At 36.4% G+C, this 12,244-nt stretch overlaps 1 protein-coding gene across 8 annotated transcripts; it reads left to right on the forward strand.

The window, feature by feature from the left end:
• The first annotated feature begins 1,710 nt into the window (after window positions 1-1,710).
• Window positions 1,711-7,862, forward strand: LOC105045765 (uncharacterized). Of its 8 annotated transcripts, none has more exons than XR_003800981.2 (5): window positions 1,745-1,870; window positions 2,071-2,168; window positions 2,269-2,433; window positions 7,042-7,175; window positions 7,333-7,345. XR_003800981.2 is itself a non-coding variant. In XM_073258522.1 (5 exons), exon 5 carries the CDS (start codon window positions 7,344-7,346, stop codon window positions 7,512-7,514), a length of 171 nt encoding a protein of 56 aa, XP_073114623.1. In that variant the 5' UTR covers window positions 1,745-1,870; window positions 2,071-2,168; window positions 2,269-2,579; window positions 7,042-7,264; window positions 7,333-7,343; the 3' UTR covers window positions 7,515-7,862. The 8 variants fall into 8 exon arrangements, 7 of the variants coding, with proteins under 7 accessions (XP_019705978.2, XP_073114623.1, XP_073114622.1 ...); XM_073258522.1 differs by having other exon boundaries at window positions 2,269-2,579; window positions 7,042-7,264; window positions 7,333-7,862; XM_073258521.1 differs by having other exon boundaries at window positions 2,269-2,579; window positions 7,333-7,862.
• The last annotated feature ends 4,382 nt before the right edge of the window (window positions 7,863-12,244 follow it).

Below are 12,244 nucleotides of genomic sequence, written 5' to 3' on the forward strand. Positions count from 1 at the left end.
CCAAAAAATATATTGCCATTCAGGCAGGTGAGATAAGAAGGGAGGAACCCCTTGAGGGCAAATGTTTGGCCATGGTGGGGATATTAGAGAGGAATATGGAGAGATTAATTTGTCCTCATGAGAAAATAGTGAATGTGCTGGAGCCCTGGCAGGAGAATATTCTCTAGTGGAAGGGTTGTTGTGGATTCCTGTGGGAGATGCAGGAAGTGAATGAGAAAGATATCAAGGAGTGACAGAGGAGGGAAAGGGGACAGAGGACATTGGTTTAGGGGAAAAACTAGTCATTTGCTATCCTTGGTTAACTTAACCAGGAACCATGGTTAGTATGGTAGATGGAAGCCTAATGGAAGGATCTTTTGCAAATTAAATATGATATTATCTGAATCTATTTGCAAATAGAGAATAGGGGATGCTTAGTACACGAATTGATAAATTGTTGGATGCAATATGTAAAAAATCTTATAACATATTAAATCCATATCAATTTTTACCATGAAGGAAATCAGGCAGCTGATCTCTCGGAAAAAATGGTGATTACAGTCTTAGCTCTGGTAACTTGCAATGCTTAAGTTTCTTAAAACTAAATTATTTACTTTTGCTAACATTATTGGTTCTTTGCATCATGGGCTCGGAGAGGGAATCTTCCTGCCTTTTCCCCCAAAACATCCGTATCATCCTTATTCTATTACGATAGACCTACACCAAATCCACTATAGAACATTGTAATAGCTACAATAGCTAATATGTAGCTTACAGTACATTTTTACAAATGTTTGTTAAAATAATGAATACAACAATGGTACTATTATTTCAATGTCTCTCTTTTTTCTTTTTTTTTTTTAAGAGAATTCTAAATTTTAGCGCATACAATTTGAATTAAATTGGATCAACCTTTTATCTAAAATAAGCTCCGATCCATAATTGAGACAACAGTATAAAAATAATATTATTCAAGACTTGATCGTCAAGATTGATTTTGAAGCCATCAAAATGGAACGGCCTGACTTGTTTTGAAGCCATCAAAATGGAACGGCCTGACTTGTAGAGGGCCAGCCCTTCATATGCTACGCCCATTAGGAGCAGGTCAAAAAAATTTTTTTTGATAAATAGGCCATCAAATAAGTAGTCCAGATCCAGTCCTTATAAATGAAGAACCTAAACAGATCGATCCTTATAACTCACTAAAAAATTAAAATAATTAAAATATATATATAATTAAAAAATTCTCAAACGTAATACTTTATCAAATAAATAAATAAAATTAGTTCCTACGTCAAATTTTAAAACATCAAAAATAAATATAATTTATTTTTTTAATATTTAATATTAATTTTAATATTTAATTTTTTTAATATTTAATAATTTATGTAATTATATCACTTTCTTTTAAAGTAAATGGATTGGTCTGTAGGCTAGACGGGCCAACCCTTTATGAGTTGGACTATAAATGAATTGGACTAAAATTTTTTTTTATTAAATAAATTATCAATATATTAATCTAATTTTATTATTTTAAAGATCTAAATGAGTCGATCTGCGAGTCATAATTCATTTTGGCGGCTCCAATTAGATTTCTTTAATAAAATGATCTTATTTTTCTAGGCTGTATAATCTGCTCCGGAAAGAATCTAATACAAAATATTAATTAAAAAAATTATTAAGAAAAAGAGGTACAGGGGAAAGTAATGGAGAGGGCCGAAAAACGGCCGTTAGTTTAAACGGTGAATGCCGAAGGACGTGCGCCTTGAAACCCAAGTCAACTTCGAAATAAGCATTTACTGTGGGGTTTCCGGCGCGCGCTCTCCCCATTTCTCGTCTCCGCTTCACTTCTGCCCTAATCCATTCGTTCCGTCGAAAGCACAAACATTTGGTATGCGCTTCGCTTCTCCATCTAGATTTCTCCCTTTTCTTTCTAAACTTTGAATCTGTGCGTCAGTCTGTTTATTTACTTGTATCTCTTGATTCTTGCGATCATTCTGTATGCTATTTTGTTTGATGCAACTCTTTGTTTGTGGTTTTGTGATCTGTATCTTAACGGTAGAAATGATGGGAAAATTTTGAAAATTTAAGGATTGGTCGGTTGTGGAAACGGAGAAGTCCATAATCCATCTTTGGGGAAAATGGAGATATAACCAAGATCAATGAATAACCCCTATAGCAAGCCCTAGGTACTATCTAATACTTTAGAATTGCAGAAGTTTAATTGGATTGGAGATGGAATTATGGAATATATTGGGCTGATTTTGTTTACGAATCTTTTTTCATCAGGTATTGAAGTCTGCAAGAATGTTGTAGGAATCAAGGAAGAACCAATGCTATCATCTTATAAGAAGAACGTGCATTAAATTGCGTGGTTTTCGTGGCTCAGAATCAGAAGACATATTTGAGAATTACATGAGACGATAATTAGGCAGAAATCAAGACATGCTACAGGTGTTCTCAACAAACCGAAATATATATTTACATTGAAAATGCCAACAATTAAGCAAGTTTCCCAGGAAACGGCTGGAGAATTTAAAGCAAAAAGGATACAATAATTGGATTTCTAGAGGCTTGTGAAGAGAACAAACTATGACGAGGTACCAATAATTTATGAAGATCTTAACTTTTAGGAATTTCTTGGTGGTAGTAGTTCTTCAGCAAAGATGAATATTAAAGTCTAACCTTTTTGCTTATCAGTAAGACACTGCCAAGGGATAGGCATTAAACTTGGAAAATAGGATCTGCAGGAGTTTTTATTTAGAAATTAATGAACTTTTTCATTAAAAAATCATGTTGTAGAAAATGCGTGGGGTTATGAGTATAGTGGTGGATGCATTTAGGATTGAGATGATTGAGATAAACAAACTTGAAAAGGCATGTTAATTTGATAATCTTGATTTGTCATGCATAAGGATTAATAGGGATGTGATGATGTCTCAAATAGGACAAAAGCAAAGAGGGTAAAGTGGATTTCCACCTCCACGATTTACCAGATTGTCAAATCTCTATGGTATCTATGGAGGAATATATAAGGCAAATATAAGACTGACTATATTATAGGGAGGAGAATGCTGTGTGATGAAACATAGTCATAAACATAACATAAATGAGGATGTTATAAAACTAGGAAGGCTAGAGTCAGAAGCAAGCAAACTAGGGAAGGTTTAGCAGCAACACTAATAGCGGATGCTGAGAAGGAAGGCCAGTTTACAGCGCTTGAACATATGTATTGTAGGCCACAGACAACTTGAGGAAGGGGAGAGCTCAAAAAATGAAGTGAAGGGAGTTACAAAGAAAATTTGGAAAGAAATATTAAGAGATGATCTCCATGAAGATTCCTTTCACAGAGGACTTGGCTGTGGAGGAAAAGATACAAGCCATTGGCTTCTAAAAGCTGTTCTCAAATTGATAAGGTAAGAGCTGGCATAGTGCTCACATTCTTGCAGACTCCTTTATACTTGCACAAGGGAATTAACTATCTTCTGAGGGAAGAGGCTGGAAATAGGGAGTCAAGCATCATCATGTCATTTGTCTTTGACTCTTGCTTGCTCTCCAGAATGTATACATTATCAACAATCAGTTTTACTAATATAATTATCCTCATTCTTATGCTAGGCATCTTCCCTAATATAACTACAGGCAGGTTTACAACTCTATGTCATAGGAAAGTTAGTACTTATAGCAGGTTAATTTCCTAGTTAATTAACGTATGATGACATATTCAATTAGTAAATTGGATTTAGGGTGATGGGGAGCAAGTTTAATTATTGCATAATTTGATGCTAATCAACTAATGAGTCTTGCAGCTGGAAAAAAACTGAAAGTTATAGTGGAAAGATAGAAATAGACATGAAATATTTGTAATTTGTTTGTGTACAAGGAAATAAGCAACAAGAGGTGGGGGGAGAAGATAAGGAAATCATGTAAAATAAATTGAGTCTATACTAAGATAATTAAATCCATTTGTCCATGTAGCTGCACCATTTTATGCTTAGCATGGGATTTTATTCATGATTCTATTGTCTGGACATGAGAAAGACTCACTGTACTGGATAAATGGGGCCTAAAGGAGAAGGGGGAAAAACAAAAGTGGACTCAGTGACCATCTTTCCAGTTATGCTTCACCTTTTAGTAAACAAAGATTGTATCGGCTGCTCATTCCATTCATCATAAATTGCTTACTTAAGATTTAGAATTTCTTTTCATGCAAGGATATTAATCATTGTTAAATTTGTTTTTGAGGTCAAGGGCTATGATAGGACAATTTAGGAGTTACATTATTGAATGTTATAAAACATAGAATATTGTTTCTGGCTTTCTGCTGTATTTTTATGCTTATCTGATGTGGTACTCTACAGATGTAATATATGTTGTTAAGATACACGTTTTGTATGTTGACATCCTGGCTTGAGTCCATGTAATATATTTGGGTTGATGCACTTCTGAATGGAGGATTCATACTAGCACATGCTTTAGGATTTCTTTTCATGCTCGCCCCAAAACTTCAATGACTTCCTATCAAAAAGTGGGATTTTCTTCTGTCAGTCTAACCATGGAATTGAATCCTTGTGTTAGCCCAAGAATCTTCATATTTTTTTCACTTTTTTAATCCCTTTTTAATTAAAAATATTGCAACATATTGAACTTAAGTTTCTTGGATTAGGATCACAAATAGGTTGAATTGGGTTTGGGCCATCCAGAAAGTTAAATGACCAACCCAACCTGATGAGTCAGTCAAAAGGCATCTTTTACCTGACCTGATCAATTATTAAGGTTTAGACCCAACCCAACTTTACTTTAAGCTTAGGTTCCACCATTCCGGTTCTCTTTTAATGCAATCCAACTTTTGAATTTAAGGTGAAGGTTTTAGTCAAGGTATAGCTCCATGTGGGTATGGGTTGGAGGAGTGAGGTGGTGAGCATTGGGGATGGGACAGATAGGTTTCACCCTTTTGCATTTCCTAGCATCAATACCAATATTTGATAACAGATATCCAAGGGACACTTGCAATAGGATGCTTGTCAACAGCTTATCTTCTTTATCTAGTCCAGTCTCAATCTGATTCGTAACCCTAACCCCTGTGGCATCTCCATGAATCCACACATTGGCCTCAAGACTAAAGTAAGGCTAACAGCAGGGTTTGGTGCCATGATAGAGAGATGGAGAGAGAGGAAGGAAGGCAGAGGGGGCTGACAGAATTGACCTTGGAGGTAGATGGTAGGTGTAAAAGTTTTATGGGGAGCCTTTCAACCTAACCAACCCACCCCCCACGTTTAGTTCTTCATGCAATGATGAATCATATTTGAAGCCTCCTTTTCTAGTTGGTAACTAGTGCCCATCAACATTATTTCAGTTATTCCAGCATAGTTCAACACTTCAACTTTTATTCACTCGTTCCTAGTAGTGGATAATTGATCTCTAAGCCACAATGATGTCATCCTATCTTAGGATAACCCACTAGACCCATTGACTCCGATCTGATTTGATTTGATTCATGTTCAGATCATGCCCTCTCAACTTAATTCTGATCAAGACCACACCCTCCCCCTTCCATAAACCACAGGGAAGAGTCATTGAGTTCTTTTTTCTTCCAATAACTGGTAGTTCTCATTAAGCTTTTTAGTCTCCTTTATTGTTCTTTTGTGTGACTTCTTACAGTCATGATGTGAAATCACCACTTGCAAACTGTAAATACCCCTTCTGATTCTTCTAAAACCTAATTTCTCTAAATTAGAGTCCTGTCAAATGCATGAGATCCTATCTTCCTGCCAACTTTATGCTTCAACACTATTTATTGTATAGCATCATTTGCTAACACTATGGAGTTTTAAACATGAGTGTGACTCACATCTTCAACTGTGCTATCCATATGTACTCATTGTTTGCTTGCTTGGACACCTAAGGTTGTTTTGCCTCTCCTTCCACCTTCTGCCTTTTGATATTGTTGGATACCTTTCTTTGTCATGGATCGTTGTCTCACTCAGATTGTGCCCCCTCCTACCTTGCTCTGCCACCCATCTCACTGCACCCCCATCTCTGTCCTGGCTCTTCTGCTTATTGCTGTCGTGATGCCTGCCTTTGCCTCCAAGCACTACTTCGCCCTTCCTCACATGCCATTCTCTACCTTTGATCATTGTTGTGTTCTCCCATTCCAACAGCCGGTGCACCCCCCCCGCGCCGCTCTTCTCAAAAAGGTTAAATTGATGTAGTATTTACTTCTAGAACTAAGCAATGATATTAAAAATGAAGTTAATTTGTTATAAATAAACCGAGAATCACAAGCAGTTGCTAATAGATTCCAAATAAGTAAACAAAGGCAATGGGAATTCTGACATATAAGCTTTAGGCTAAGGAGAATAAATAGTGTCCAAGAAAATCGCATCATTGTGAAGCTCACAATCTCTCTCCGTGACCCATTCAAGGGTGTTTTCCCAGAACTATGTTGACCATTGAAGTTTTGCATTATTGAACATAGCTTGGTCATGCTTTTGTTTATTTTTCCTAACTGGTTTTGGAAATGGTCAGCGACCAATTATTATGTAGAGAAAAATTTATCATAATCTGTTGAAAAGAGTATTTCTGGATCTGAGTCTTGATGAGCAAGTATTGGAGCGGTAGCAACATCATGCATGAATCCAGCAACCGGTGCATTGGAAAGTGGCTTTTATTTAAATTTACGAAATGTTACTTAAAGTCTTCTTTTTTGAAAAAAAAAAATTCCTGACTCAACAGATGCTAGAATAAAATTGTGAAATGGGATTTTGAAATTCTTGTCCTAGCAGAACTATGCAATCATGGAATTGTTTGAGGTGCAGCTTGGACTAGTACTAAGCTGTGAACCTGTGCAAGTTGTTGAGTGGATCACGAACAGGGTTTTTTAAACTTATTTTATTAAAAATACTCACACACGTAGTTGTGGTGTTATATCATCTTGAATTTTCTGTTTGACGTTTGGTCAAGTAAAAGAAATGATCTGATTATGCCTGATTAATAAATAGTTCTGCCTATATGGCCCAGATTTAAACCTTTGTTATATTTCACTTTTATTTCTTTTAACAGCATGCAGACAGAGCCACTGTTTTTTTTATGGCAGTACACTGAAGTTTACAGACCCAATGCTAATACATTAACAGGAGCATAGGACTGTCCACTAAACCACCTGATCATAAAACTGTTCAAGTTGCCAGATCTAGGTATTCATTAAGATGTCTTGGGCCGCAAATCTGCTTCTAGATTTTCACTACTGCACTGATGTTAGAGTTTAACATATCCCCCTAAAATGGTATGATCTCTGTTGCCAAGATTTGTAAGTGAAACAAACAAAACGATTTATTTTCTTTTCAACTACAGAGCATTTGAAGATGGGGATAATCAGGAGCAGTTTCTCTTTTTTGCTGGGAACTGGCTGTGGTGTCTACATTGCCCAGAATTACAATGTTCCAGATATCAAAAAGCTGGTGAATACATGGCTGTTTGTGGCAAAGCACATTGAGGAAACTTACAAGAAGCCAAAGCAGAAAGATGAAGACTAGCCAATAGCCATTGATGAATGCTGGTGTACATATTGAACAAATAATGTATACCGCACTAGAAAAAGCACCATGAATGTGGTGGTTATTTTTGGAGATCAAATATGTTTGACTTCTATCATCTCACTTACCGAGCATTTCAAGCCGCGAACAGGTCTTCTTTTCGTGGATACAAACTCTGCAGCATAGTTTACTGTGACCGTCTAGATTTGTCTGCTGCTTCTGTAAACCCTTCTTTTATAGAACATATCTGTAAACTATAATAAATCACCTCATTTTGCTGATCCTCTAAATTGTTGCATGATATACAATTATGATTTTTGTTTGCTATATCAGTTCAATACTTGCTCATATTTTTGTTCTGTTGCGGCTACGACGCTATACTTTATTTGTCACATGAGAGTTTACATTGCGCAACCTGATTAGGCTTGTATGGATTATATCATAACGTATGCAAAAATAATGTGGGATGTCCCAGCCATGTCGATTCACATCATAATTCTTCTTTTTTAGGGATAAATATTTTCCATCATTTTGTTTCTACCATTGGCTTTTCTCTTAATTTTTTTGCAGGTCTAAATGATGTGGAGGATGGAATAAAAACAAAATAATAATAATAATAATAACAACAATAGGAGTAAGAATTTTTTTTAAAAAAAAAAAAGAGCTATCTGATATTGAGAGCCATCCGACAAGGACACGAGATGATTGATATTTTAATGAGCGTCCACACCAAAAAACTTGGGAGTTTGTCGGGGTGCATTTTTTTTTTCTTGTCTTGTGTTTTTTGAAATGCAGAAAGTATGTCCGGGTCTAAAAATAAAGAGGCTTTCTCATGCTTTTTTTCTATCATAAAGATAATTTTTGGAAAACAGAAACGTATTGTGTCAGCACCAATTCAATATAGTTTTAGAACTGAAAGCAAAAGTGAAAGTAAAAAAATGCAAAGAGGCCCTAAAATTTGGTTTTCTGTTTCCATAATGCAAAAGTATGAGATTAAAATACATATTTATCTTATTTAACACAAATCGCATTGAATAAACCATGCTCCATCCCCTCAAAAAAAGAAAAAAAAAGAAGCTACTGACGACTAGAAAACATGATTACTTTTTATCCAGCATGTCTCCAAGCCAATGGTCTGGGTGCTGCGATACCTCCGCGAAAGGTAGGGAATAATAGCCCAGGCCGACATTAACAATATCAAAATAGTCATTACCAAGCATCAATTTGCCCAAATGTTACATCCACAAGATATTACATTACTGACCATCAAATGACTCAATTTTATTTCCACAACGAATCCCTTGGGACCAAACACCAGTACATCATTTATAGCTTTAAAAATAATTCACACTCTTGCCTTATTTTTATTTTTTTCTGACGGTCTGCATGTTTAAATGCCACATAACCTTGCTCTATTTCCATCATCCTTTCTCCAGGACACCTCAAAAAGGCACTAGAACAATATGCCACTGCTCAACCAAAATAACTCCACTGTTATCAAGCGGTTTGTCAAATTGAGAGAGCAAAAGTCCATTGTTGCCGATGGAAATTAAAGATGGAGAGCATCATTTTTTTTTTTTCGAATGACTTTCTGATGCTGCTTTCCTTTATGATTAGATTTGAATGGATTTGGTGGCTTGATTCCAATCAAAGGCCCTATTCACTCATTGAAATTCCTGGTCCAACCTAGCCATCTCCTCAAGTCATCATTAAATTTAAGTCCAATCAAACTTAAAAAGTGGGATACTTTGTCGCGCAAGCGCAAAGATCCTTTGTTACTACTCCAGTGCTTAAATTAGCGACAACTTGGTCGTGGGTATTTAGTATCATTTTCTGTCTCTCTCCGGTCAATGAGAATCCAAAGAGTAGCTTTCCTAGCATGTGTTTTACTCATGATCCAAGTTTAAAAAACTCCAGCAGACAGTTTGAAGTCGCATTTTCTTCTTCGAGCAATCCACTAAACTGGCCACCTCACATTATTCCTCCTTCCACCAACTGACCTCGCTTATTGGTGGGCACCTTCGCAAGGCTATTGAATCCTTTGTTTGCACAATTGAATACTCTTCTTTTGCCTAGGCTTCAATACTACTCATCAAAACTTTATTTTTTTAATGCTGCTACAAAAGAACCTAGCTACCTGTGGCATGTCCACATTAGCGCTTGAGCCTATGCGAAGCTTCATATCGGTTGTGTCTTGGCTGCCACGGTCTGGATTCCATGCAAATGGAAACGTAGTGATTACGAGTTGTGCCATTCATGCATGACCTTTGAAAAGCCATGGCAATATGCATGGTGAAGTTTATTCACATGAGCACTTGTATACCGGTAATCAAGATATATATATATATAACTATATTATATTAAAGGACGGTCTAGCTTAGTGGAGAGGTTAACCTCCATTACAGGCCGACAGGAATCCAGGAGCTACACTCCCCACCTCTACTGCTCCATTGAGGACCACATAGCCAATGTGTAAAGTTTGAGATTCCCAAGTGAGTGAAATTTGGCTTTTCTTCTATTTCTCTCTCGGTCTAGATAGGAAAGCAGTCTTTTGTTGGGTGCCGTTGCTGCCTTTTTGTTCTCGATTCCTATAAATGCATGGAAAAACCCCTTCTGAAGCCATCGTACTTGGAAAGCATTAGGGATTGGGCTAGCTGCATGTCGAAAGGGCTTCCTGTCTTTGTGTAGGGATTAACATAATATAATATATAGGACCGATAGTGGACGATGAAGAGCTTTCTTTAAATATCACCTGGTAATGCGGCAAGCATAAGACAGTTTAATTACATTAACTATAGGGGAAGAAGCTTCTCTCCTGCGCTTTCCAAGCCAACTTCCTACCTACCTAGATCTTGTCTTGAATGGACACCAATCCTGAGCTATAATATATGATTTTGATATCCAAATGCCGGAGCGATGTCTCAAATCGAATAAGAATCTCAAATACTTTTCCTTTTATCGTTTGGTTGCATTTTGAAGTCTTACATGTAACATGTTTATGTTGTATGAAATCAACGAGAGGTATGGATTTTGATTATGGTTTGTTTAAGAAGTAGATGCTTCACCACAGAAAAAGGAAATGTAGAAGAAATAGAGGCCAGTCTTACGAGTTTTTAACTTGCTTTACTGAAAGATGTCTTTACTTTCACTTCCTAAATCTCGCCTTTGCAAATTCTTGATCATGTTGTCTGCAACTGAGATAATGCTTGCAACTTTATTTGTGATGAGGGAACCAACGATTCAACCTCTGGCTTAGGCAAGCAATGCTCAAGAGTTGGTGCAATAATGTGGTGGATACAATATACATGTATATTTTGTATATCGTACAATTCTGTGTACACCATAATCTGAAGTTTGAAAAGACAATTTAAAAATGAGTTAGGTTAGCCATCTTGTCCTAGTTAGCCAATTTGTTATAGCTGGAAGTGAGTGCTATATTTTGGGTTTGAATCAATTAAACCAAACGAAAACATGTCTAATATACCAATTTAAGCTAACTTCAGAATTTCCATCAAAAAAAAATAAATAAATTTTTTTTCAACAAGCTAGTGCAATCAACTTAGTATTTGCACTAGTCCAACTCTTTCCAAGTCAAACATGGTTGCCTGGTGGTCTGGTTTTAAATTTTGAAAGAACCTCGCATGGTAGGTTGGTACAGGCTACTAGTGAGGCTAAGCCATTTATGACCCTTCTTCAAATTGACTTAAAATATTGCACCTCTTTAAAGCCGCTCAGATTGAATTATGTTTGTATTAACATTCATCTACTTAATTTTATAAATGCCATTTGCCCCACCATCTGGACTAATATACTATTGTTTATATATATACTTAACAACTATAATACCATCATTACCTAGTACCAAATTATTTTAGAATTTGATGAAGTCTGAATGAAATAATCTATCACCAAGACCACTTATATGCTGGTATTACATGTCACACGCATCCCACTTCCCATTCTATTAAAATAGAAAAGCAATACACGAAACTTATAAATTATTCGAAAATTAGACTGCACTTTCCTTTTCTAAGCCGCAAGGTTCTCCAATAGCGCTTGGAAGTGTTGGAGGATCCTTCCAGCATAATTATTGCAGCCTGCGTTAGTTCACTAAGGAAGTGAATTATCACATAAAACACCACCAACATAAATTACATTATCATCTTCTCACGAAGGCTTTCTTTCCATAACGTCACATCTTGACCAATTATGTGTTTTTATTCCGCCTCGCACCTATGTTGCTATGGTCTTTTTCTTTGAGATACCAAGGTAAAGTTGTCTATGAAACTTGAGCAACCATTGCAGTGGTGTGATTTGTAGACTAGATTGTGGTGCTCATAGTTTTCGTTTCTACTCTCTAATCCAGAAAAATAGAACCCATAAGACAAAGCGAGAGAGCCGATGAGAAGTTTTCCATCTCCAAAGTCCAAAGTTAGAGGGGACATTTCACTTATTTTATTCCATTGTAGATTGAGCTAGATTATCAGTTTAATAAAATACTTAGATTTCAATCTGAATATTTTTTTCAAAAACAAAAAATTTGATCCAATTTCATAAATAAAATCAGATTCGAATGGATAAATTTTTTATCTTTCGTGCATCCGATTCAATCTGGCCTGATTGCCACCCTCGGCAAATTGACCCTTCATGAGCCGGACGAAACCATCAGCCTCTTTTCCGGAGGGTGGTGGATGGCCCTTTCACGAGGGACTCGCCGGAACCTGGCCACA

Source organism: Elaeis guineensis, chromosome 5 (genome assembly GCF_000442705.2).
Source record: "Elaeis guineensis isolate ETL-2024a chromosome 5, EG11, whole genome shotgun sequence".
Classification (NCBI taxonomy): domain Eukaryota; kingdom Viridiplantae; phylum Streptophyta; class Magnoliopsida; order Arecales; family Arecaceae; genus Elaeis; species Elaeis guineensis.

Excerpts from the sequence above, each read along its gene's own strand:
- LOC105045765 (XM_019850419.3), top strand. The coding sequence starts at position 1,726 with ATGCCGAAGGACGTGCGCCTTGAAACCCAAGTCAACTTCGAAATAAGC. Across the intron at positions 1,871-7,332 it reads GTCGAAAGCACAAACATTTG|AGCATTTGAAGATGGGGATA; the intron begins GTATGCGCTTCG and ends TTTCAACTACAG.